At 42.8% G+C, this 27,829-nt stretch overlaps 2 protein-coding genes across 4 annotated transcripts; one reads left to right on the forward strand and one right to left on the reverse strand.

Annotated features, from left to right (window-relative positions):
• Nucleotides 1–334: 334 nt before the first annotated feature.
• Nucleotides 335–27,537, forward strand: bin1a (bridging integrator 1a). 3 transcript variants are annotated; one of them, XR_003933220.1, is made up of 20 exons: nucleotides 335–662; nucleotides 1,956–2,036; nucleotides 2,152–2,206; nucleotides 2,318–2,412; nucleotides 2,933–3,028; nucleotides 3,340–3,450; nucleotides 3,545–3,637; nucleotides 3,911–3,996; nucleotides 4,120–4,195; nucleotides 4,380–4,435; nucleotides 5,502–5,546; nucleotides 6,509–6,578; nucleotides 6,706–6,828; nucleotides 8,267–8,287; nucleotides 9,953–10,348; nucleotides 10,898–10,963; nucleotides 11,142–11,216; nucleotides 11,644–11,745; nucleotides 11,833–12,210; nucleotides 27,532–27,537. XR_003933220.1 is itself a non-coding variant. In XM_030112508.1 (19 exons), the coding sequence occupies exons 1-19, from the start codon at nucleotides 576–578 to the stop codon at nucleotides 11,932–11,934; spliced, it is 1,836 nt and encodes a 611-aa protein (XP_029968368.1). In that variant the 5' UTR covers nucleotides 335–575; the 3' UTR covers nucleotides 11,935–12,223. The 3 variants fall into 3 exon arrangements, 1 of the variants encoding a protein (XP_029968368.1); XR_003933221.1 differs by lacking the exon at nucleotides 5,502–5,546; XM_030112508.1 differs by lacking the exon at nucleotides 27,532–27,537 and having other exon boundaries at nucleotides 11,833–12,223.
• On the reverse strand, nucleotides 16,530–21,170 carry LOC115403569 (indian hedgehog B protein-like). The gene is made up of 4 exons (XM_030112518.1): nucleotides 20,865–21,170; nucleotides 19,721–19,878; nucleotides 19,327–19,430; nucleotides 16,530–17,227 (listed from the first exon to the last, which is right to left on the reverse strand). The coding sequence occupies exons 1-4, from the start codon at nucleotides 21,168–21,170 to the stop codon at nucleotides 16,530–16,532; spliced, it is 1,266 nt and encodes a 421-aa protein (XP_029968378.1).
• Nucleotides 27,538–27,829: the final 292 nt, after the last annotated feature.

Below are 27,829 nucleotides of genomic sequence, written 5' to 3' on the forward strand. Positions count from 1 at the left end.
AAACTAATGAATGAAAATGAATGAATAAAACAGTAAATAAGTAGTTAAATAAGGAAGAGGAACAAGTGCTTTGATATTGTAAATATAATAAGAAATATTGGCCTTAAGATTCTGTTAAACCACAATATGATATAATTTAAGGCCACATCGAAGAGTGCAAGACTTAACAAAGATGATTTGTGGGTTCTCCCCATGGAGCCATCTGACCTTCTGAACTACCTTTAAACCGCTGCTGTTATTCTACTGGTGAAGTTGAGGCTTAATGCGTTGTGCAGCTCTCCCCGTGTGGACGCGCAGCAGCAGGATCTGTGCCTTTAAGACCATCTCTCAGCATCCTCCTCCTCTGTCAGGGACGCGCGCACACAGCCGCTCAATATTACAGAATATACAGCCTAGCTTTCTGCACGCACACCCCCATTTAGATACATCCCAGCCTCACATAATTACACGGATCGTCGTTATTTCCTCTCTGGACATTGATGCATCTGCCTCCACGGTCGCCGTAGCGGTCTCAGCGATCGTTATTGCTTTTATATCCTTCTATCCCGCATCCAAAGCCTGATCTGCGCTCCAAGATGGCTGAGTTGAATTTGGGGAAGGGGTTGACTGCAGGGAAAGTGGCCAGCAATGTTCAGAAAAAACTAACCAGAGCTCAAGAAAAGGTAAGAGCTGCTCCTTTACGCATTGATGTGTGTGTGTGTGTGTGTGTGTGTGTGGGGGGGGGGGGGGGGATTACATCGCAGGCCTGCGAGCCGCGGGGAAGCGCCTGGCGCATCCTCCACCGAGGCGCAGTGTCGCATCACGACATCATGTAATAAGCAGGGTGATGCTGTTTGTGAGGATGAGGGGGGGTGTCCACTTCACTCACATCCTTCCTATAGACTGTCACACCAGCGGACGCGCTCATGCTGCAGTGGCATCTAACGCAGGCCCACATCGCTGGACCCGTGACTGATGCTGCTGGTGATTCACGGGGACGCGCCTGTTTCCGAGCAGCTGAATGAGAAATCTGCTCCCCAGTTCCTCACAGCAGCATCCTCTTTCACCTGTTTCCAGGATCGCGGCCGGGTTAAACAGTCATGCTGCAAAATGCATGAGTGGTGGATGGGGAGGCCTGTGTGTTCACGCACCTGCACGCCGTGCGCTTATTAAAAGGGAGGGGGCGCTATTTATCTGTCAGAACACATGTACTGTTCGGGTGAAGATAGACAGACATGTTGGTAACCTTCTAAAGCAGGGGTGCCAGACTCATTTTAGCCCAGGGGCCTCATACACACACAGACCTCGAATGGGTCAAATGGAAGCACAATAACCTTGAAAAATATTTTAGATAAAAATAAATGGTGTATAAATACATAATGAATAAAACCTGATCAAGAAACATACCAGTAAATGAACATTTTTAAGTGTTCTATCTCCAAATACCTACTCCTGTGACATTTAGTAGCCCTCATGTTCAGCAGCATGCACGTTTTCACATACCCACCCTCACAGTGTTGCTTCCATGTTCATTCTACTTTCACTAATGCGCCACTGATTTATCGACACTTCATTCCCCTGTAAATCAATCACATACATCGGTTACTTCTTCTGGAAAGAAACTGCCAATGACATTTTTACTCCTTGCAATGTTTGACTACCGTGCTTTGAGGTTGGATCACATATGACAGATTGAGAATAAACAGAAGGTGATGTTGTTTTTTTCCCTTATCAATCCCCATTTCATGCAGCACTTACTGTCTTTGTAACCAGTTTGTTATTCCATCATGTCTTAGATATAGAGAAGGTAAATAGTATTATTTTTCACCTGATGTTTGTCAGTGTTGACAATGAGAAGTGACTGAAACTGATCACTGTATGTCCTCCAACTGAGTCGAATTAAATTTAGCAAAGAAGCTTGATAAATGTCTTTCCCTGCTGCTTGTAATTTACTGTTCACCATGTTTGCCCAACAGGTTTTACAGAAACTTGGCAAAGCAGATGAGACCAAAGATGTCGCTTTTGAAGAGGGAGTGATCAACTTCAACAAACAATATGTGAGAGCACAGATGAGACGCGACGCTCCGTCATGCCTTTACTCTCAGCCAGTGAACGGGCAAACGTCGAGTCTTTCCAGGCTGTTTATGTAGCGTATGTGTGTTTCGCCCTCAGGCTGAAGGCAGCAAGCTCCAAAGGGATCTAAGAGCATACCTAGAGGCAGTGAAAGGTGATGACACACACCTACACACACACACCTACAGACACAAAACACACACAATGCCTTCCAAGGATATCAAAACACAGCTTTCTGATAATGCTCACCCTTATCTGTCTCCAGCCATGCACGAGTCCTCCAAGAACGTGCAGGCGTGCCTTGCCGACATGTATGAGCCGGAATGGTACGGCAGCAACGAAGTAGAATCCATTGTGGAGGTCAGTAATGCGTTCTGGGTTTATGCTTAAAATGTGCAGATTATCTGTATGTGAGTGATGTGGCAGAGTGACGGACGCGCCGTCGTCGGCACTGAGAGGTCAACAGAAACAGTGTCCAGTGATTAAGTGTGTGCAATCTGTGTGTGCACATGTTTAGAGTACTCATCGCTGGAGTGATATATTGCAGACACAGCTGTCTGAGTCTCTGTGTGAGTGAGTGTGCATGATAAACACTACGAGGCCCTGAAAAATAAACTGTCTTTGGAGCGTGTTTTTCTTCCTGAAAATGCAAAACATTGAAAAAAAATCCTTCTAAAATTAATTTTGAATCATTTCATTTTGATAAATTGATGCAAATTAGTTAAAAGATAAGTTGCAAGGACCTGAAAGCATTGCAGAGTTTATGTTGATAGTGGTGTGTATTCACGAACTCTACAGCTGCAGTAAAATTTTAATGGAAAGTCACTTGTTTGTTTTTTTAATCTTTAACAGTACGTGTTTTGTGATTGTGTATGTTCAGGACTGTGATGTACTTTGGACTGATTACCACCAGAAGTTGGTAGATCATGCTCTCATCTCCATGGACACCTACCTGGGTCAGTTCCCTGATATCAAGGTGAGCTTTGCGGTCGTGACATGGTCCGGCCATTACCGGCATTAATTTTTGATGCAGTGGGAGTTCAGATTTTCCTCCATATCATTCCGTGTAATGTGATCTGAGTGTTTAATGAGCGTGCACCGTCTGAGCTTCTGATGTATCGAACTACAAATAGATGATGCAAAAAGAACTGCTAATAAAGTTTGAATTCATTTTTGAGAATATGAGGAATACAATTTGAACATTTCTCATGATTACAGTGTTTATAAAAACCTTCCATTTATTGCGTTTTGGTTAAAAACCGATCAGTTCTTTGCTTGTTTCTTCAGGCTCGTATAGCTAAGCGAGACAGAAAGCTGGTTGACTTCGACAGTGCCAGACATAACTATGCTGCTACACACAAATCCAAGAAAAAGGACGGGGGGATTAAAATCACCAAGGTAACCCGACATCAGGAGTATATTGATAATGACAAATTCAGACGAATTACTGTTCAGCAATTGTACAAGTGCGCCTGTTTTTTCTTGCTCCCAGCCTGCCTCCCTGTTGGAACGAGCTGCCCCAGGTTGGGCACAGGGTATTCTGTCTGCACACAGCGTTGCCCAGAGCAGTCTCTCCAGGAGCCAGGTACACAGTGATTGCACCATATTTCTTCATACCTGAAAGAAATATAGAAAATATGTGCTGTACATGCTGAAATGTTCTTAGTTCAAATTCATTGTTATGTTTCCAGAAGAAAACATGTTTCCCTGCACGATGAAATGCTTTCTCTGTCGTCCACAGAGGATGCCAACAATAAATAACTTACAGCATAACAGTGAAAAGCATACATTTTAAATGTTCACGTTAACATTTTTCATATATCTAGTTTGGTTAGTATGTAATTATTGTGTATTTCAGGCTGAGGAGGAGTTAGAAAGAGCCCAGAAGGTGTTTGAGGAGATCAACATTGACTTGCAAGAGGAGTTACCTTCGCTTTGGAACAGGTGTGTCTGCAGAAAGCGATTCTTCCCGTTGACGGATGAATTGCTTTCACCAAACATCTGCTCCTCATCTGCCGTGCGCTGAAACAAGCCAGTAACGCTGTCGCTGTCTCCTGTCCCCTCCAGTCGTGTCGGGTTTTACGTCAGCACCTTCCAGAGTTTGGCGGGTTTCGAGGAGAAATTCCACAAGGAAATGAGTCGGGTACGAATCTCGCGTTTTCCTCCTGCAGTTGCTCAATGTGAATGAAACTCCAGATAAAAGAGACTGAACCATTTGATAGAAAATGTCAACAATATGCAGAAACAGTCGGTGCTTTGATTGATTGACACAATGCCGCTTGTGTTCGGTATCATGTCTTATACACTCTGTCTTCTCATCTCTGCAGTTGGATCAGGATTTGTATGACGTTTTGGTGAAGCTGGAGGGAACAGACCCAACCAGGTTAGACGGCAACAATCCATCATTTCACTTCTCTCATATTGGTGCAAGACTTCTTACTGCTGCGCATTTTATAATAGTCTGAACCAGTCATGAATCACTCGACTCGCTCCCAAAAATGCACTTTGATTTTCTGTTTTACTGGCAGTGTACTTTTCTTTGAGAAAGTAGTTGTGGAATTAAAATGTCAAAATGCTGCTAACTTTTTAGGAGTAAAAATAAAGATGAAAACCCACTGATGTCAGCTTTCGTAAATTAAAAGACTGATCGTGAATCTGGTTTTTGAGAAACATTTTGTTTTGTTGGTTTACAAAGAAAATAAATGCTTTCTGAGTTGTAATGCTGGGAAAAATCATTTTGAACTTATCAATGTATTATATTAGATAACTAAATTGTTGTGCATCAGCATTTAAAATAAATTAGATATTGATTTTTTACTGTTTATCGCCTGAGAATTCTCCATATTAATTTGTGCGGCCTTCTGGTTAGCTTGAAAAAAAGCAGAACAGCTTTGCGATTCTTCTTATTAAAGGTGTTATATCTCATGTGTCGCTGACGCTCGCGTCTGACTTTGTTGCAGGAGGTGCCGACGGCTTCGTGAGGGCCTAAAAAAAGACCCGCTGCCATGCTCATTTTTTCCTCTTGAATCCTCACTCCCCAATTACATTAAAGCCGGGCTTATAAAAAGCCCCAAAATTGAATCTCTTTTTTTGTCAAAATAAGTCCTCTTCATTGAAAAAGCACCAAACAGATCGGTGCAAACAAAACAAATGTCTGCTGAGGAGTTAAGAGAAAGCATTAGCGTGGCAGTGAGCCTTCCGTGGGCTTATCCGACACTCGCAGGTGCCTTCACTTAATCATCAGCTCCTCCTGCAACAGTGGCGCAACATAACATCGGAGAAAAGAAAAGCTGCAGCGTTTTGTTGAGCATCTTAAGTCTAAGCATCTTAAATACCTGTGAATTTAATCACTGCACAGACTGCGATGTGTCACAAGTAAATTCAACTCCGAAAAGGAGACGGACATGCATGCATTAACTTGGAGCCACCCCTGAACCTCCCCGTTTCAGAAAGACAGGTAGCCGGGGCGCCGCGCCGTCAGGAGCGAACACCAGGTAACCGGCAACTGTGGTAACCACGGCGACGCAACACTTGTCTGTCCGTCCCACTGACCTGTCTGTCCCGCTGTCGTCCGTCAGTCAGTCTGCCGGCGTGGAGGAGCTCAGGGGAACAAGTGCTTGGTTGTGCAAGTGATTTCACGGACGTGCGGTTCGATGCCAGGGCTGCAGATATACAAGAGCTGAGCCGACCTGTGTGACCTTAATGCTGTCAAGTGTATATACACCCTTTCTTTATCAACCAGTGTTAGATAAGTACAAGCCAAGCCAGTCTTTATTCACTGGACCAAATTAAATCACTGTTTTGCCTCAAAGCCTTTCAAAACGACATATGATCTGTTACCTCGGGCTCGTTCTGTAATGTGAGGCGATGGTGTGAACGGCTCATATGCCTGAAGGGAGTAATAATTATATCAACACTTCTGTGTTGATAAAAAATAAACCTGGAGCTTGTGAAGATAATTCATGGAGATTTGGATCCCCTGAGTAGGCGTCCACTTGCCCTGAGTGGTAATATACTTAATTTCAGACACTTGAAGCCGCCGATGTGCAAAGCTGCCCGTTCCAGTAGCAAGCTGCAGGTGTGTGTCAAACTCTGAAAATATCTGCAGACCTGGGGCTGCTTCTGTTAGCTGTAGAACATATGCGTGGTGACAATGAATGCCTTTTTCACTGCTCGCTTGCGGCAGCTAAGAGACAAACCGGCACAGGCAAAGCCTGCTTGCATGGGAGAAGAAAGACGGAGGGATGGGAGTCTCACTCTTCTTGCATGAAAGCTCTTGCAATGACGACTTCTGCTTGGACCCTTGTAGGACATGCATGGTTTAGCTTTTACATGCTTTTTAAATCCTGGCTGTACTTTTTACTGAGGGAAATATTTGTTATTTCTACTATAATTTCTCCGTGTTGTTTGTTTTTTTTTTTCTCCTCCATTTTTTCCCCGTCTCTCATTCACTCAGTGCTAAAGAGGCGACTAACCACACTCTCAGACCAGGAGGACCACCGCCAATCCCCAAATCTCCATCCAAGGTAAGCAGATACTGAAACTGTCTCTTGCTTGTAAAAGAGACGGTTTGATCCTGAACAATTTCCTGGTAAAATAAAGGTCGAATAGAACAACTGATTCCTGTTTTTCTGTCTTTGTTCAATATTCCAGCTCAGACCAGCAGTGCCTCCCCCACCTAAGGTGACCCCATCTAAGGAGATGAAAACAGAAAACATCATCAGCCTGTTTGACGCTGCTGCGGCTCCTGATATCAGCGTCACTTCCCCCACGGAGGTGAGAGAGCAGCCGATCGCTCCCTTTAGCTTCGCCTTCCTCCAGCGCAGGTCTGACCCTGCTGTGTTCCCCCTCCCGGCTCGCCCCTCCTCTCAGTTCAGCTCTACTCCACTGTGTCTCGTCTCTGTCCTAATCCCCGGTCCCGATGTTGTGCCCAGTGAGCCAATGAGCCCTCCTGTTCCTGTTGTTATCAGTTTGACAGTCCTGCAATGAGCAGCCTATTGGACATGGACCTGGACTCTTTCAGTGCAGCAGCCAAAGCCTCCGCCGTCACACAGGTGGATGAATCATGGCATGAATGTAAAGGTGGTTAGAGACCCTTTGAGATATGCCGACCTTCACAAATGATTTCATGGTCTATTCAGAAAAAAAAAATGAAGTTCATTTCATAGTATTTAAGCCCAAATATTATGATATGACCTGTGATCAATTCAAATTTCTATCCGAATGCGATAGTTGTTTGGCTTTAAATATGCTGAAATAACTTGATAAGCCTGAATATGAAAATGAAATCACTTGGAAAGTTTGACATAGTTTGAGGTGTTGCCTGCTCTGCTTCTTCCAAAATACCAACTCGGAAGTGGATGACGGCATGACGGTCTGTTGAAACCTGCTTCTAGAGAACACTCTCTCCTGCTTCAGCACTGTCAGCACACAGATCACTCCTGGCATGAACTGCAGACTCCTACTGCTTTCTTTTCAGGACTGGACCCACCTTACGGGAGGTGGCTTTACAAGTTTTGACAATTTTTGCATTTTCGGCTCATAAACATCAACGGAAATTAAATGGCCACATAATAGAATCTTCCATTTACATAATTTATGATGGGAAACCTGCAAGACAGTCAAGCAAACTTCATTCAACTTTACAACCCCTCATAATTAGTGTTACGTTGAAGTCTGCTTCCCAATGGAAAACTGACATCAAGACAAAACTAGGTGAATAATATTGTAAAAAGACAAATAAACTGAATTCTGAAAACTTTTACTGAACTTATTGTAGGTGAGCTCTCAGGGTCCAGTTCCTCCACGGACCACCAGAGGGCCGATGCCCACGTTAGTGAATCGCTGGCCCCGGAGTGAGGAGCTGTTTGGCCTCTTTCAGCTCCTTGTTTTGGTCTCACAGCACTCATTACAATATGAAACACTGAGACAAACATATTGTTCATCTATTTGCACAGCTCTACACAAGATGAGGTGCACATTTTGCCCAATTTCTGAGCATCCCTCAAACTTTACAGGGTCGATCTCTCAAAGACAAACACACTTCAGACTGAGCCGAGAAGTGCTTGTACTCTTGTTCTGCGACAGAACCTTTTGCTTTGGGTTAATGGTTAATTTACAGCATGGGACCTGCACTGACAATCCCCTAAAGAATGCCACAAAAATACCAAGAAATGTTGTTGTTCTCACTGTATTGTTTTTCTGTTTTCTCCAGCCTGCAAACTGGGATTCATGGGTAAGTTTATCACCCTCATGATTAAAATACCAAACATTTGAAAAGTATTTATAATTACCATTGCAATCACCATCTTTATCAGCATAATGTCATCATAACCAAAACCCATTATTATTGTTTATTTTTGCTGTCATTTTACAATTTCCACTCTCATTATGCTTCTTTTATCCATCTTTCTTTGTGAATAAGCTTTTTTTTTTTTTTTCAATCAACCAAACTGCTGTCTGTCCCAAATCTGTTTGTGTGTTGTCTTTGTGTCTGCAGTGCTTGATGTGATAACAACACTGACGATATTGTTGTACAACACAAATGGAAATTGGGAACGAGCTCGAGTCAATTCAGTTTCATATTGATATTTTATACCACAACACACACTGAATCCTGTGTGTAATCCTCAGTATTACAGAATACATACAAACTATATTCTTGCCTTCTGAAACAGATGCATACATGTATGCTACTGTTTGGCTATGATTTAGATTGTAGAGTGTGTAGTAAAACTGGTTGTGAGTCTAAATTAAAACAAAAGCTGTGGTGTTAAAAAAAAACCAATTGTAACTGAATGAGACTCACTTTTTTTCTGTTTCCTCTGGTATCCCTGTCTGTTCACATGTCACGCTGACTGAACCCGTTTCTCTCATGCTCCATGTGACACACAGGGATCTGCTTTCGTCCTAAAACTTGAGTGAAGTTGCCCACGTCTGCAAGAGTCGTTTCCATTAAACCGATAAAGACCTTGTGGGCAACTTCACGAAGCGTTTCTTTTAGGTTGTGCCTTGGGAACATTTAACTAACCTTTCCGTTCATCCCCGTCACTGTAAGAGAGATGCGTCTTAACGGCCGTGGAGTGGTGTGAACGCCCGAGGCAAAGCGGCGATGGTTCAGAACGCGCTGACACGTCTCCTCTTACAAAGCTTCCTTCCTCTTTCTCCATCCGAACATAGTCGTGGGATCAGAAACCATGCTTGCTAACTACACTCAGAAGATCCAGCATCTATCTTCTGATGGGAAAAAGCTGACCTTATGCATTTCCTACCTTCTTCCGCCACCCTTCCTAATCCTCATCTGTCTTTTGATTTGATCTGAACCTTTTCTAAAGGTTAATACTCCTACATCAATCTCCCTGGGTCTTATGGTGATTCTGATGGTGATGCTGTTGACTTGCTGACGTCTCTTCTTGCTCTAATTTTGCCTGCATTTCAAAAATGCTTTATTTTTCTTTCAACCCCCCCATCCCCAGTCTAACCTGCAAACATAGGTTTGAATTTGAATAAGTTTTAATGCAGAGCAAAGACCCTTCATGCTATAATACTTATTTCAGTCTATTAGGACAAGTTTGCTTTATTTATTATTTGTTATTGTGTATTATATTAAAACAAGCATTATTAATAATTAAGATTATTTACATTTTTGAATCCTGCAACCTCTCTATGCTATTACATCTATATGCTGACCATAAGCCTCCTCTAGCCCTGATAAAATCATTTATTCCCATTGCACTAGTCCTTTTTATCCTTTCCAATCCTCCCTGAAATCTCCCCGTTACCGTGCTGCTTTAAAATCTTATTCCCTTATCCATTTAATTTACAAAGTCCTTTTAATACCAACAAGGTGAAATATCTTTTATACCCTCTGACTCCTTAAAACCTGACCCTTGTCCTCCAGCATGAGGACAGTGGTGACCAGGAAGAAAGCACCCAGCACAACTATGACCCCGTGGCCGCTGCCGCAGAGGGCTGGGGCGACGACGGCTCCCAACCCGTCCGCTATGACCCCATAGCAGCCGCCACAGAGGGCTGGGGGGACGACGGAACCCAGCCGGTCCGCTATGACCCCGTGGCCGCGGCGCAGGAGGAATGGGGAGACGACGGCAGCCAGCCGGCCCGTGACGCCCCGGCGGCCGAAGACCATGAGGGTTGGGGTGATGAGTCAAGCCAGCCAGGCACAGAAATGCCCGCTGGGGCAGATGAGGAAGCACCTGCTGCTGGCGAGGCTCCGGCCGACGCAGCTGAGGAGGAAGCTACCGCAGCTGCTGCAGTGTTGGATAATGAAGAGGGTCAGGTAACACGGCAGAGAGCGAAAAAAAAAATGGAGAGATGCATCTGGACAAAAAAATGGGGGATGCATCGACTCCTGAGAAGAGGTTTGAGCATGGTGGAATGGACAGAAGCAAATAATACAAATTGTGAATGAAAAATATGGAAAGGTGGAGAATTCTTGACATGGAAAGAGTTAGGATGCATCTGGACCAGAGGTGAAGATGCATCGACTGTGGTGAAGAGTGCAAGTAAAATTGACGAGGGAAAGAAAAGAAATAGCTCCATCCGCCTCTCAGTACGCACAGTTAATCCCTGTCACTGCCCATCGTGAATCATGCTGTGCAACAGATTTATTTTTGTAACAACTGGGCAAAAGCATTGAATCTCACTGTCTATTCAACATGCTTATTTTAACTAAGAACTGCTCTTTTAATATACAGGTCTGTGTCTTTGCTGTTGTCTTGTCTCCCTGTCTCTTGTTGCTTTAATTATTTGCCTCTTTTAACTTTAGGCTTTGATCCTTCTCCCTCTCTAACCTGTCTTTGTTATTTCCCTTTGTCTCTGCTCCCAGGGTGAGTCTGCAGCGACGGCTGCACCAGAAGCTGAAGAACAACAAGAAGCCGCAGCAACAGAGGAGGTTAGTGTAAACAAACAAAGTCATTTATCAATAAATATTTTTTTTGTGGTTATGTTTTTGATAATTATGCCATATGCCACAGAGACAAACATTCATTCATAAATCTTACAACCCACGGTGTAATCTATTGATCGGGTCATTTTTGTATTCATTTATTTTCTCATTTATTTCCACTTAGCCACCTGCAGAAACAGCAGAAACAACAGAAGTAGCCCCAGAGCCTGCAGAAATGCCCCCTGGCTTCCTGTTCAAGGTAAAAGATGAAACTGAATTTTAAATCATCTGAGCTGCTCTGAGGGTGAAGTGTGCAGAGATGCACTGGTTTGCCAGAGAAATCATTACAGCCATGCAAACAGTGGGTTTTATGTTTTTTTTGCACCAACATTATATTACAGCCTCACTAATGAAACTTTGCATTATTTAAAACATATATTTAGTCTTACTGTGAACTTCGAGTTGAGATATTGGTTCTTGAAGTACATTGCAGGTTGTTGTTGCAGAAAACAGGATGCAAAATGAGTGGACAGCGAATGCCTTTTATTTGATTTTTTTCAAGATTTTTTTAAAATTCAGAATCTGAAGTGTTTTAATGTGTGTAATGTTGTAATTGGCGCTTTATAAATAAAGCTGAATTGAAGTGAATTTACTTCAGCAATCATACTTGCTTTTGTGTGAAACAGGTCCAGGTGATGCACGATTACGCTGCCAACGATACGGACGAACTGGAGATGAAGGCTGGTGATGTGGTGCTAGTAATCACCTTTGACAACCCAGACGAACAGGTATGCACACACACACACACACACACGCACACATATACACACACACTGTGATCGATGGTGCCCTGACTTGCCTGTTTGTGTCTTCAGGATGACGGCTGGCTGATGGGAATAAAGCAGGACGACTGGCAGCAAAACAAAGAGAACTCCACCAAAGGGGTATTTCCTGAAAACTTCACTCAGCGGCTGTGAAAGAGGAACAAAAGGACATCATTTCAGCTTCCTTCTTCGTGTCTCTCTTCCTCTTGCCTATATCCTTCAGTCCCCTCTTGCCCTGATACTGTATCTTTACTAGGACTTTGGCCATAGAAGCAGAGCTGTCTCAGCCCTGGAAGAAATCATTCATGCATTTCTGAGGTCTGCTACACTGTGCTAAAAGTGGATCTTGGTATTTTTTGTGGATTTCTGACAACATTTACAAATTACAGATGTAGCCATTTCATCGGTCTCACTTTTTGCAGTCTTTCTGTGACTGTTGGCACTCCGATTACCGAGTCCTCGTCATGCAGAATCGACACAATGCCGTCTGCCTTTGCAATGGTTACATGTGGACTATAACGTTTTATTCCTGGTCACGTCTCAGCATATAAGAGATCACAGCCGGTACTGAGAAAATGATGCGAGCTAAAGATCTGCAGACAAATGCCAGGTGTAGCACAGTATCCCTCACACACACATGTAAACCCTGAAGGACGAGATGGTGTAATTCCTGAAACCAGAATCGCCAAAAAGGTAGAAACACACACAGTTTAGTCTTCACTGTAGTAAAAAAAAACAAACATTCACAGCAGAGTAAAACACTGACAAAGTAGAACCAACTCTAAGTTTGCAGCTTCACCTCAGTCATAGTGCAAGAAAATGTTTGGAGACAAAACACATTAAAACTTAATCATCCAAACGGCACATATTTAACTAGTGCTGCTGATCCTTTCATGACTCAAAGCCTTCTGGACACACTGAGCCTATCCTGTTTCCCTACTTTCATTGTTTACTTGTGGAAAATGGGCCCTTGGTTGTTGTATTAGTTCAGAGTCTATAATGGTAGAAAAAAAAACCTGTTGTTGAATTCCAATTAAAATCACGAACATCTGAGTGACAGACAGCAGTCTATTAAAGTGACAACAGGGATTCAGTAAATTAATTCTGATTTTAGACTAGAAATATGTGGCAGTTCGTTTTGTCATCGTTTCAATTGGAAATTTTGTCGAGCTGTGTGGAAAATGGTTCTTTTCTGACGACTGACTCCAATTATGCCTCAGACAGGCTTTCTGAAGAGCGAGCCAATCAACTCCATCAATGAGAAGCTGCTACTGGTAGTATAATGGTTATGTTTATATGGTTCCACCCTAATACGAATGAAAACACAATAACTGAGCCAGCCTCGCTCATTGTTGGAAAAAAACGTGCCGAAAACAGCTCCCTCCGTTTGCATAGAGACGACTTTCCTCCAATGCAGATGATTCAGAATATGCACCAGAGCAACTTCTTTTATTTTTGTATGCTGCCAAGCAATGATTACATATAGCCTAATGTAACTATGTCAACTTATTGCCAACTGAGGATGTTATGGAGTTTTTTGTACTTCCGTAAGGTTTACTGCTCTCAGCGTAGCTGTGTAGGTAGCTGAAACTAACCAACATTCAGTCATCCGTTCATTCAAACACCGACTTATAAGAGATTCACCAGTCTTATGATGTTATTAACGTGTAATAAGTGCGACAGGAAGTGTGCGCGTGAAAGATTGTGCGTGTGAGTGCGTGTATGTTGTTTGAGAAAACATAAATCTTTATCTATAGACTATTGTTATTGGACGATACCACCAAACACCAACACCAACCAGGGGGGGAGAAGGTCGTCCATTTTACAGGAACTTTTCTGCCTGGACAGAAGCAACTCATGCATATTGGGTCTTTTTCCACTGGCTGGTATTATGGTTCCAGGTGTTATTGTGCATTTGTTGTGTATAAGTGTAATTTTGCCAAGCTGTGATGACAGATACATATTCTATAAAAAAAAAAAAACATTCATATCTGTATGTGAGTTACTGTGAGCATGCTGACTTCCCATGTGTTGTTGTGTGAACACCCTTAATTTAAGGCAGTGATACTTGGGTTACATTTGAGGCAGATGAATCAAGCAATTTTTTTTTTAAAAGATTATTTATGTATTTATTTGTTTGTTTGTTTTGTTGTTGACAGAAAGAGGGATGGTGGAGGACAATTACACTGTGTGCGTGTTTCCACCAGTTTCTCTCCAATCAGTCCTGATTATAATTGCTGGTTGTCCATCAGCCTTGCCTCGAAATGTTTGCTAGGTATCGTGGTCCAGAGTTAATTACATGGAGACAGGAAACATAGAGATACATTTTGAGCCACCAGACTTGGATGAACAGATTTTTTTAAAATAATTTTCAGTATTTAAAAAAAAAAAGAAAAAACAAAAAAGTTCAGAGTGTGATTTTTTTATTTATTTTTTTTTTTGTGGTTGTTGTTTAATTGTATTCTAAAAGATTTGTACGTGAGGGCAACAGCTGCACATTTCGACACACCAGTCACTCTCACAGTTTAATTGCTGATTTTGCATCCAGGCAGGTGGATGTTTTACCTGGGTCTGGTTCTAGATCTGTCTCTATGGCTCAGTCTCCTGTGATGAGAGGTGAGATCGGACAAAAAAGGTTTTTCCTGTACCCAACTGACCAATAATAATAAAGAATACATATAATCTACTTTTTGTGCCTTTTTTATGTTAGTAATAACTTGAGGGTCATCCAGTGTCTTGGTAGGCCCAGATTTCACTCTTCTGGAATCATTCCCAGCTTTTTTTTTTTTTTGTAAAATGTTTAATGCTCCAGCAGAGTGCGCTGTGTTCAAGGACTAATTCTCAATCACAAAAGGGGAAAAAAAAAATCACTTGGAGACATCAAGAGGAAGAAAGAAGAGCTTTGCTGGGTGCTGCTGTCCGTGGTACTGAAACCAACCAGCAGCCCACCCTGTAACCACAGACATTCACGCTCCAGTCGTAACGCACCAGCTGCAGCCACGCATCACTTCTCCCTGCGTTACTCCTGCTTATCTATCGACGCGCAGCTTGTGATCAACAGCAGATGCTTGAAAATATTCAGAAACCCCAGAGTTTCTATTCTTGGCAAGATGACGTACACTTCTCCCAGAACAAGCACAAATGAAGTAAAAAACTGACTTTAAAACATCGAGTTTTGTTGATAGTTAATTCCTCTGAGAAAAGCACAACAGGTTTTTGTTTACAAATGAGAACTTTATGGTTCAAATACAAATTTTCATGAACAGAGTTGCCAAAAATAACACATTTACAATATTTTCTAAAAAATAGATCTTTTAAATAGTCTCTCCAACAATAGCTTAATATACATATTTGACAAGTTTTTGAGCAGTCATACATGAGAATGCCTTGGATGTCCGTGTCACTTCACCAAGCATACTAAACAAGTGCCAGGCAGAGGGAATTTGGGATACATGTGCTAAAATGCATTTTTATTTCATAAAGTCATAGTTTTGCATGACTGAATTTTCTTCCCCTTGTGTTAAAAGTCAAAATTACTGATTCTTGAGTAACAGATGGAAAACAAACCATGCAAAGGAGAGTTGAGAAATACATTTGTAATATTGAAGGATAAAAATAATTACTGTTATCTGTTATGATGCTGAGCTGTTATTTAATACAGTAGTTGAATACAGCCTGAGTCTGGTGTTTGCTTCAACTAGATACTACTGACCTGAAAACACCAGAAACAACGAAAAACAACATCTTTTTAAATAAACTACCTGAATAAAAAGTGTAAATGAATTATATAAATCAGTTTGAGACAATCAAGTCATTTGAAAGCAGATGGCAGACTGGAGAAAAGGAGAAGCGGCGGTATCGTAGCACCGTACATCTGTCCAGCATCAGTAGGTGACAAATGCAAAGTCAAGCAAATCGCGTATGCAAATCCCATCTTCACCGTTCGCCAATAAAAAAAGAAAAGGTTTCTTTAAGATGTGAAGTCATAATGCAACGCCAACATACTGTCACATTCTGAACAAACACATTTTACATACTCATCCACATCTTAATGAACTGTGTAATTTACCCAGTTAAATATTAAAAAACAAGATTCTCTTCAAGACCGTCAACCTAGTAAATTTCATTTATTGCCTTCATTTTCTCTGACTCATAATCGTATAAATACCTATGTACATATAAAGCTTAACTTGGCAGGCATCAATGTTCATGTTTATGACAGTATCTTTAAAGGAATATCATAAAAAGTGTAATAAAGTGTGTAAAGTGTGCTTGTGAGCATGAATGTTGAGAGACTGCTGTAAATACTGTACAAAGTAATGATGGAAACTGTTTTCAATATTGTTTTGATCATCCTCAGGGTTGAGTCACAGACAAATCTGATTACAGAGACGTTTAGATTTGTTTACAAAACTGAGATTTCTTTTTTGCACATTTGATTTCCTTCAGTCCATTTAATCTGACAAAAAGATTATAGGATGTCAGTAATCAGGAGTCTCTGAAGCCTTCTCTCCTCTGTCTGTCTTTTGCATGATTTCATTTGCACAAAGGAAATGTTTGTTAAAATACAACAAATCCAGACAACTGGAGTCAGTACAAAATATATATTTACATTTAGAATTCAAATGTCTTTGGCAATCCTTGAGTTGCTTTGTTGTGGAGGAAAAGACAGCTTTCCTCGACACTCTGCTGCTCCTGAATAAAGATGACAGGAAGTCTGAAACACGTCTCTGCGGCTCCCGGCGGTGTCATTGTTCGATACCCCACGGGTGGAAGTGTGCAGCGTCCAGCAGTATTTTGCCCAGCTTCTCGAGAAGCCAGGGGTACCAGTGCAGCCCGTCGCTCTGCACCGCCGACGGCCCGGTGAAGCTGTAGAGAAGTCTCAGTGGGGCCAGGGCCCAGTGGGACAGATGGTGGCTGTCCACGGCGGCGTAGCAGGACGCCAGCACGCCGTTCACCATTATCGACCCGTGTTGTGTGAGCGGAGCGAACAGCCCGGTCCTCCTCTGCTGCTCCACAAACGTTACGACTGAAAGCCGTGCCTGAGATCCCTCCTTCCCCGTCGACGTGAGCACGCACTGTCCCGGCCTGACGTCACTGGCAAACACTGTCCTCAGACCCGCCCCCCCACGAGGCCCGCCCCTCCATGTGAGCCCCTCGGGCCCGCCCACGCAGTCTGTGGCGAAGATCAGGTGGGCCGCTGTGAGGGTGATATTAAGTCCTGCATCGGTCCCAATAATGTAAAAAACCTTGGTCACGTTGGGCTGGCGGTCCAGAAAGGACAAGACGGGGCTGTAGAGGAGAGGACCGTGTCCGTCTGTGGACGAGGAAGCCAAGACACGGTCGCCAGGGAGAACGTCACGCATCGGTTTGGTCGCACCGCCTTCGAGGAGGACGTGTGCATCACCAGGAAAACAACCGCCAGTTTTGGCTGCCACTGAATGCTCTGAGAAAGTGAAGAGAAAAGAAACAAAGTCATTCATTTGATCATTTTTTTTTCCTTTATTTTATTGTTGAGTTAATGATGACAGATAAAAAACATGGAGACCAACAGAGGTGTAATTTCTCTCAAGCGTTGAGCAACAGCAGCAACATTCTTTGGCCTTCTAGGGTCACTGCGTCTGTGTGTTATTCTAGGTCACCGAATGATCTATAAAGCAGGTGAGACTTTGACACCGGCTCAAGAACAACTTTATCTCAGTGGATCAGTAGTGGATTGGTAAAGTGTGTTTACATTTATGACTCTGGAGCAAGCTTTGTCCTTTCAGTCTGCCTCGGACTCTTTTCTAATGCACACACAAACACAGAGACACACTGCAGAAAGACGTTTGTTTTTGTCGCCATGGGAACGACCCAATCTATTGACATGGGATTATTTCATTTATGAGTACTGCTCATGTGAGAAACACAATTGCACCTCATGGAAAATGTTTCAACAGATTTATGGGGCCTCACAGGCATTACCAAGGTCAATGGAGCCAACCTTAGGCAGTATAATGTGTTTTTAAAGGTCACAGGAATGTATTTCTAACTGTCATTTTGACGTTAGAGAAACTTCTCTGGTGCCATCGCTGCTTCAGGAGATGATTTGCCCTTTTATTTTCTCTACTTTCTGTGGAAATGCAATTGGCATGGTAACATAAGTCCCTAAATCATTTGTTGTATTTTCATATATTATTGCATCATCAATGCGTTTAGACTGCCAAAATCACCACAGGCTGTGCACTTGACCATGTTTGAGTATGTCTGGATTAGTTGGCCCTTTAAGATGCAGCGAGATGAGGTGGCAAGAAGGGGTAGTCAGCGGGAGCTAATGGATAACCAGCTGATTGTATCACCACAGTCAGAGCACGGCCCGGGGTCACAGAGACAGGAAAGTACACAGACTCAGACTGGGTTCTGGATATTGTTTGGATTACTGCAGAGTTTGTGATTTAAACTGTGTCACAATACACTCTCAATTGTTTCACAAAGGCTGAGATTTTGCTATGAGCTGGTGTTGCAACAGTGTATCCTACTGTACTTGAAAAGAGCCTGCAGAATGGAAACACCTAGAACAGAACGGAATATTTGTTGTGACAACTTCACGCGAAATTAGCTTGCAACAAGAATTTAATCAGTGCAAATGTGTGTGTGTGTGGATGTTTATATGTGGGAGGGTTGTCTTGAGACAGACTCGAGGCAGCCAAATATTTGTGCAAGGTGTGTGTGTCTGTAAGCCCAAAGGCTGCAGAAAAGGAGGGCTTTGACCAGGAGGTGATAAGACTCAGATAAGAGATCTGAGAGAAACCTACTGAAGGAAAAGGAATCGCAAAAACAAAGAGAGAGTTAATCATCTCACAGCCTACTAACCTCAGCAGACGGCTAGAATGTGGTTTGGCATCAAATAACTGGCGGTACCAGACATTGGTAAATGGGTTTCTGAAATGTCTCAAAAGCAAAGAGTAGCTGAAAGCGGAACGCCGTCGGCTTTTGTTTAGCATAAAGAATGCATCCGACGAAATGTGTTGGAGGAATGTGGGTTAATATTAACCATAAAACCGGGAAACTGCATTCATTCTATGACAAAAATGAAAACAGGACGGCCAGATGTCACTTTAAATATTCTGTGGATGTTTGCATGCAGTTTCACGTCGGTATTTCATCCATGTGTGCATCAGTTCAACTGTGTTCTACCAGGAACCTACTGATCTTTAGCTACTCGACATGATTACATGAAGTCTGAAATGGTGTGAAAATTTGCAGTTTTGCTGCAGCTCATCGCTTTATTTCACAAGTAAATATCATGACAACTTTAGGCTGACATCTGACTAAGAAGAGAGTCTGAACACAGCAACGACCCCAGGTGCACACAATGCCATGATTGGCTCCCAATAGACCACTCACACACACATATACACACTGAAAGACAAGCTAAACCATTAGCGACTCACCAACAAAAGGTCTAGCATCGGCCTCATTAGCGGTAATCACAGCTGGCCACAGATTCATAGAGACATATTCAGATAGTGTGCGAGACCTCTGCGGCTCATGCGCTTCTCTTACCTGACTTGACACTGCAGTGAATATGTGCTTTGGACTCGTAGTAGACCCAGTCAAACCCAGCTTCCACGGCCAGACGAGCCAACATGGCATACTTGTTTCTGTCCCTGCGGAAAGGACAAAACATTTGAGGCTCCATCGGATCTCAGTCAGGGTTAGAACAAAGCATACTTCTTTTTATTAGCATCTACACAGAAAGAAAGTCGTTTAATACTGTGTGAGATCGCACAATGCTCTAAAAATATTGTTTTCCCAGCAGGGTTCTGTTAACTGGCTGATTTTTGGCATTACTTAAGTTGAGTTTGTGACTGAAATCTTGATTCTTATTAAACACAGGCTAGCCTTGCCAGTACAAAGTACATTTATCAAGTATAAACTGGCTTAAGAGTGGACCTACCTGTCTGATGTGGTGATGTCGACCGCACGGCCCTCGTAGTGGAGTGAATCCTCCGAATGGTGACCATCCTCATCCCAGCCCTCTGTGACTCTCAGCTTTACGCCTGGCCACATGTTCATCACAGAGATGGCTAAAGAGTTTAACTTGTCTTTACAACGCTAAGAGAGGCACACAGAGAGAGAGAGAGAAGATATCTGTTAAAAACAATTCAGCAAAAACAAATTCAGGTAAATAGTTAAAGTCATGAAGTCAGTTGGACATGATGAGTGGGCTTTGTGCATGAGCTCTCAGAAACATCAGTATCATCATCACACCGAGGCAGGACAGTGTCAGTGCATCAAAACAAGGTAAAAAGAGGAACGCAAAAAGAAGAACAGAGAGATTAAAAAGGCATCAAACCTTTCAAGCCCACACATTTGGCTAGTACAAAAACTTAAAATACAAAACACAAAAGCTGTTCATAATGGCCTTATTTCATAACTGTGTCAAGTGAATTTTTGTTAGATGAACGGTCAAAGTACACACATTCATAGTTCTGTGTTTTTTTCCAGCACCCATAAGGGCTAAAATAAAAATGCCTCTCAATGTCATTTTCATGAATTTAACAATCTGAAGCAACACATTAACAACACGCACAGTTTATTATTCCACCACCAAGTTACTGAATAGCTTGAGGCCATCTTTACATTTGACTTCTATTATATTCTGTAGGTTAAAGCTCTGTGGGAGTGAAATAAAGTAAAAAATCTTAAGGCTATAGGTTGGAAGTCATTTGTCATGTATTTATAAGACTAAATGTGGACATTCAACGGATCCATACAGGGAAATGTACAGACTATAGATGATTGTGAGCACTTCACGGCAGTGAGTGTGTCAGAATCCAGAGGTGAAACTTGGGGCCAAGAGTCAAGGAAATCAATCATTTTGGTTTAAACATTCAACTGACGGCAAACATTCAGCAGAAAATCGGATTTAACAGAGCAGCTAATCTGGTGTGGTGTCATTTACTTGATTTTTAACCTCACGGAGTAGTCAAGAAGACAGCTCCCGATCCACAAACGCGGTCCTGAACGAGCGCACGCGGAGCGCCGGTCCGCCGGCGTCGCGCGCTCGGGCGGGTTCACTGATTCGCCTCCCCGCTCACCTGGGTCATGAGTCTGTCCGCGCCCGTGTCCTCCTCATCTTTGAAGATGATGTCTGTGTTGTAGTTCGGCGTCAGTTCTTTGAAGCGCTCGGAGTTGCGCGTGATCTTGCCCTCGGGCCGCCCGCTGGCTCCCAGGGTCTTCTCGGCGACGTTGGGGCTGAACTGCTTGTAGCCGAGCGGGATGAGCTTCTTCGGGGGCCGCCTCTTGCCGTACCCCCTCCCCGGCCCGCAGCCCTCCGTGGCAGGTGCGAGGAGGAGGACCAAGGCACACAGAGAGGTGGTGAGGAGAAGGAAGGAGATCCGCATCGCCCCGGGGGGTGGGAGGACTCTCCCGGGGGGAGAGAGGTGTCTTCAGTGCCTCCCAGCTTTAACTCCCGACTCCATCGTCCGGGACATTCGCGAGAGCACGTCCGAAACTTTCGGATTAAAGACGGCCAGCACCTCGGAGGCACAGGGCAGCATTAGGATACAGAAAAGTTTTGAGCTTCTCCAAAAAGAAAATAAAATAAAAGAGTGACCCAGAGTGAGACACTTCGCTCCCGCCGCCTGGCAGATTGAACAGTAAGTGTGCGGCTGTAAAGTCCGTGTATTTAAACAAACAGGTTCAAAGTCGATCTGGTGGGTGAGAGAGTTAAAGAGAGAGCGCGGTTCCTCATGTCCAAGTTGTAGTGTTGTGGCTTTCCCTCTCTCTTTCGTTTGCTCTCCAGATTCTGTCACAACATCAGCCACTTTCTCCAGCTGTTGAGCTGCTTTGCCCTCTCTGGACCCAGAGCGCTTCCTCTCCTCGTGCGGCCGACGCGCAACAAGCTGCAGCTTTCCAGTTGAATTGGAAGGATTTGAGTGATCCAAAACGATCTGTTGCCACTTCAGACCGCACCCTGCCAGTCCTGCCCTCCTCTCTCTCTCTCTCTCTCCCTCTCTCCCTCTGTCCCTTCAGTCTGCCACCCACCCCGCCCCTCCCGGGCACAGGGCGCACGGAGGAGTCCTGTCCGCACGCTGCTGGCAGGCAGGCAGGCGACTCACATAATAAGCTTTGTCCTTTATTGCTGCCACTTTGCATTTCCAGTTGCTGTCCATGTCCGTCTGTGCCCTTGACAGCTCAATATGCTGACAACAACATGTTTTTTTTTCTTCTCTCGTTTGTTTCAGAATGTAAACAAACTATCAGAATCAATGGAACTAATCAATTTCCCGTATTATGCCCCCCCCCACTAGTTTGCTTTCAGTATCTGGCAAGGTCAAGGGTCATGGTTAGTTGATTACTGGGATGGTGATGAGATGACTTACTCCTTGGTTAATTGCCTGTATGTTTCACAGGTGGATTCAAAGGAAAAAATTGCTTAAAAATAATAATAATAATAAAAACTGCTTGACAAACAGATGAATCCAAATGCATCAAGATGATTAATAGCTTTAGGCCAACTTTTCAAATTGGCCAATTTATACGTTTAATCCAGTAACTTCTGGCTGGCTGTCTCATTGCCTGTGTGTGGCTAACACACACATATACAAACACACACAGAGCAGCAAACCCATCCCCTCCAAATTAGCTCTTCAAATATTTGCCAGCAGAAAATCAGAGCTCTCACCAGTGTTTCTCGGGTCAGGCTCCTTTGAATGAATTGAGCTGTATAAGGCTGAGGGTTTCCACAATTTATGTTTTATTATTTGTGAGTGTAAACACCATAAAGTATTTTTGCTGCACCACAGCTTTTCATGTCTCTCAGCGGAACAGAGGAAGCCAAAGAGAGAGATCCACGCACGGTAAACATCCATCTATAGTTGTGTTTACCTTTAAGCTGAAATAGAACTTCTACTGACACTTGTGTAAATTCATTAGGACTTTCTGGGTATGGAGCATAAAGGCCAAGTTAGAGAAATCGGGATTTGTACTGAAGGTATTAGTCTTTTGCTGATTTTCTGTCCACCTTTAAAAAGTGACCATTCCCTGATAATTTGGATGAACCGTAGACTGCAAGGTCATTAGCCACCTTTTAGAAAGCAATACAGTTGTTAACCTCCTTGCAGAATTATTTTTCTTAATTGGTGAGTGGTTTCTCTGACAGAAAAAAAACATATAGAGTATTGAAGCAAAACTCTAAAGATCACAATCACAATTGTTTGGTCGGTATCAGACCACTGAAAGCTACAGAATTTATCTAAGCAGCCTTGAAATAAAATAAAATCCATGTGTATTCTATACTGCTTCATACGGTTCAAGATATCCGCTAAGAATGTGTGGATGCATGTTACACCTGGATATGTTATACAGGTCAAACACAAGAGAGACACAAATGCTGACCTTCACACACCAGTTAACCGAATGGTTTTGGACTCTGTGTGTTTATGTCGACACAAAAAGACCTGACTGGAAACCATGGCTTTCTTTATTAAATTAAATTCTGGATTATTCCCACCATTTAAATAATAGACAAGTATGGAAAAGACTATAAACCTCAGAAGAACTGTTTTTGTAGACTGCTGCAAATTCTCTGAAGTCACAAAATATGGCATCAGCAACCAGAAATGAACAACAGCGATCGCTAATGGCTGGACGGACCACAGCACGAGCCTTTGCTGAGAGGAGTGGATTTCATGGAGTCCCCATTTGCTGCATCAACTTCATTAGAAGATATCAGGAAGTCACTTTTTGAATCAAAAAATCGGCTTAGCACCTGAACCAATACAGTCAATAAGTTCCAAATGCATTTTGTTACTGGTGGATAGAACCAGAATCATGACGCATTCAGTCACTGTCCTAAGCTAAGTTAACAATATGCTGCTGAGGGTTTATACAAAGATAACCACTAATTTTAGTTTCACTCAAATTATGATGATGATGATTGCTGAAAGTTTGCAAACCATGGGAAAAGTCCATTACTTGTGCTGGAAATGGTGTTTTTATCCTATGTTCACTGGTTTAGTTTCCCTTCAGATTGAAAATGAACGAATGAAGAAATTTATAGCTCACATAGGTTATTCATATTTCTAAGGAGGCCGGCATTTGCTTGAGAGATTAGGAGTCATTTTTACGGGGAATAATGTTACTTGTTCAGTAGACTGCAGAGTTTTTATCTGTCTTTCCTACATTTCCTTTACATCTATTTTTAAGTCCTGTATTTCAATAAGTATTAACTAATGATGGGGAACATCCCTCCTGCGGTTTCTTCACAAATCACATGCTGTATGTGTGCTGCTGTGTTGTAAGGAGTAGCTCTCAAGTTAAAAGCCATAAAGATAAACACATTGACTGCAAGCGGCTAAAAACGGAGGAAAATTTCATTTATGAAGCTCTAATAAGATGCTCTAATCTGTATAAATCACATTAGTGCTAATCATTTTCTCGAACTCCTACTTTTGCCTGCATGTAAAGTTTGTCCTTATTATGCACAACTACATATGCCATCTTCTAAGTACCCATGTTTGCAGAAGCATGTGTTTTCCGGTAACTATCAGCATTTTGTGGTGTTGCTTGCGTGCGTGTGTGTGCATGTATGCGTGTCATCTTTCCTTTGAAGATCATAAATACAGGCGTGGTTCCGGGCAGGCTCGCTGCCTATTCAGCGTGGCTGTCGACAATGCCTCAGAAGTGGTCACATTCTCCCATCCATCCATCCATCCATCCCTCCCTCCCTCCCTTCATCCATCCATCTTTCAGTTGCTCTTGGCCTCAAGAAAAGGACGCTCTGGCCTTTCAAGAAGACAACAATCTAATCAGAATGAACTCAAGTGGAGTCTGAGACACCCAAGTCCCAAAATCTTGTTTCCTCTGTCATCATTGATCAATCTGTTGGTTTCTCTGTTGATGTCAGCTTCAAAATGGTCCACATGCAGTAATGTATGAGCTTAAAAAGGCTTGCCCATCAGGGTTACAAGTAATAACACAAACACACACATCTCTAGGTCTGTATGTGTAGTCCACACACACATGCTCACAGGCACATGCTCGCATACGCCAGGCCAGCCGACAAGCCAACCAAGCATCAGTCCCGCGCTCATTGATGTTTGTTAAAGTTATTAATTTTCTCAGTGAAATAAGAGGCCATGGTGGCAGGACAGAAGGAGATGGGTGCCAGCCCCAGAATCTCTCTCTGCTTTCATCTGCTGACACTGAGGCTGTACGAGCGCAGCAGCCTTTACGTGGGCATCGGGGTTACCCACGCACACCCAGTGCCCTAACCAACAAAGAGCCTGAATGGGGGGAATAGAGAAAGGAGATGAAAGAAAATGCTAAGGAGTAGATGAAACGGAAGAGATGGGATAGATGTGAAAAATGATTATACAGAAGAGCAGCGAGATAATGAGAGAGGTTGAGGAAATCGTGCTAAGAGACAGTGGAGAAGATTCGGAAACAAGTTATAAGGAAATCAGGGAACAAGATGAAAGTTGAGAAGTCGATCGGGGGGAAAAAAACAGAAGCGTGGGGTTGATGCAGCCAACTGAGCTGCATGGTACATTAGCTAGTAAACAAGTGAGTTTGGGTTGTTTTTCAGTCAGTGGAAGCTAGCGTGTTTGTGGCTTGTGGTACATTGCTGTAATAGGGGCTAAGGGACGTTATGCTCAAGGTAACAGCAACTGGTGGCTAAAACCGCCATCCCTCTTCCTCCTCCTCCTGCTCTTTCTGTCCCTCCACACACTCAGCATCCAACCCCAGACCACAATAAACACCTAACACTATGTCTTTATGCATTTGTCTGGCTCTGTCTGCAGTCTTGCGAGCCTCAAACTTCCAAGACAAGGAGGTAAAACTTCCTGGATGTGCAGCAGCGAACCTTCGTCTTCACACATTCAGCCATATGTTTTTGCAGAGAGTGTTATTTGGCTCATGCAGATCAGAAGCTAAGCCGAAGCTAACATGGCAGCCAGAGAAAACCACAATGACCAAATCTGTCTGTCAAAGGTTGAGAATGGCACCAGTCGTTGTCCTGCTAAAGGCCAGTTCAGTGCAACATGTTTGGTTAGAGAGCAGACAGAAGGAAAATAAAAGCAGGATGATATAAAAGTGGAGCGCAGGCTAAATGTGTCTTGGAGTTAGCGGGCTAGGCTTAGCCACCGCACGGCTAAAGCAAACAAAGAGCTGCCCAGGGGACTGAAGTGAGCTATCCTGTGCTCTGACATTAAACACAGATGTATAGAGATGGAAACACACACACGCAGTATTACCCAGATACTCAATGACAAGCAGGTCAACCTATGCAGACGTCCAGGAAACATTTCTATAAGAAAATTAACACCAATTGTCTCACCAAACTCAAAAAATGTGCACACCTCGTGGATACGCACTGACACAAAACCTCTTAGAATATATCAAATCTTGAATTATTAAAAAAGTCAAAGTTTGATTTGAAGAAATGAAAAATTGAGTGTAATTAAATCCATTTAGAAAAGAAAAAGATTTTCTTTTATTCTCACATTTACACTTGCAATACTATATTTATTAAGTATATGTGGGTAGACTAGTCCTAAAAATAAGATTTGAGGGCTGATGGAGGCTCACAGGTTGGAGACTTGCTTTGGGATTGTTGACAAAGCTTTGAGGCAAATGTGTATGAAGTGTCCTAATAACAAGTCCCGTAACTTGGTAATGCCAACAAAAATGTAGACTAGTGCTCCTGCTGCACTCTCTCCATGTCAAATGAGGCCTTTTTTCCTTCCTCTCTCTATCCCTCTCTCTCTCTGCTGACTGTGTGCCACATCTGTGGGCTCTGTGGTGATGTTTCTCTGCTCAGAATGGATTCACCAGCTCAAAAACGTCCTTATTATATTTATATTTTACTACACCACTAGAAAACCATGCCAGCTGTGCTGCAGAACTCTGGGCAAAAAAAAAAAAAAAAAAAAAAGGGAGAGAAAGCAAAAGGGGAGGAGGGCAAGTGAGAAAGACAGGGAGCAATGGAAGATGGAGAAAAATGGAGAGACACAAACAATGCAACGTAAAAGAGGAGAAAAAATGTAGATGGTGAAGACTGAAAAAGAAAGTTATAGAGAAATGTCGACTGACCGCCCTAAAATAAAAACACCACTCTGCTCAAAGGTAAACATAAGATTAACAGATACATGGATGTATCAAAAAGAAAATTTATTTGTTTCAATTCACTCTTACACAGACATACCCTGTTGTCCACATACATACATAAACTTTTTTTACAGACTGAAGACCGAAATCAGAGAGAAACACAGTGACCTTTGATGACTGAAGTTGGAAGAAGGACAGAGGGACGTGGCTTTGAGAGACCATAGGGAGGGAAAGTTAATGAGAGATGAGGAAGAGAGAAAGTTCACAGTTGAAGGGAGACGAGGTCAGGAGAGGTAAGGGGGATGAAAGGAAGCATGTTTTGCTTGAGTGGACTGAGAGAAAGGAAACACAATAGGAAACACTAGAAAGCTGGAGAAAGTGCAGTTAAAGGTTAGTGAGAAAGATGTGCATTGGGGCACATAACTTTATACAAACAATCTCTAGGTTACTATACATACTCCCAAGAAGTCCGGGATATTTGGCTTTGAAGTTTCAGGAGGAATTTTAATGCATTTTAGCACTATAAGCTTTACAGGCGAGTTTAAAGGGATACTTCAACATTTTGGCAAATTAGCCCATTTAGCGCAATTCCTTAGTCATTTCGAACAGCATACTTACTTTTTTTGTGAGGGCGAGCTGTTGTTTATTCAGAGGTGAGTCGGGGAAGGTTTTCGGGACGGACACAATGGAAGTGAATGGTATTTTTGCTTCCCCTCGTCAAACTCATCAAATACAAAATCCAACAACCCCAAAACACTTTGGTGGACACGTTATAATCTGCACATTCACTACGCTTCCATGAATCGGCTAATAAATGGTTCAATTAGAATTGCAGTTTAAACAGTCTTCTTCGTCATGCTGTTCACATTTTGGAAACATGAAACCAAAACCACACCTAATAATTGAGCGACAGTCGATCATTAACCCAGTCATTGTGCCCCTGCATGAA

Source organism: Salarias fasciatus, chromosome 16 (genome assembly GCF_902148845.1).
Source record: "Salarias fasciatus chromosome 16, fSalaFa1.1, whole genome shotgun sequence".
Taxonomy (NCBI): Eukaryota; Metazoa; Chordata; class Actinopteri; order Blenniiformes; family Blenniidae; genus Salarias; species Salarias fasciatus.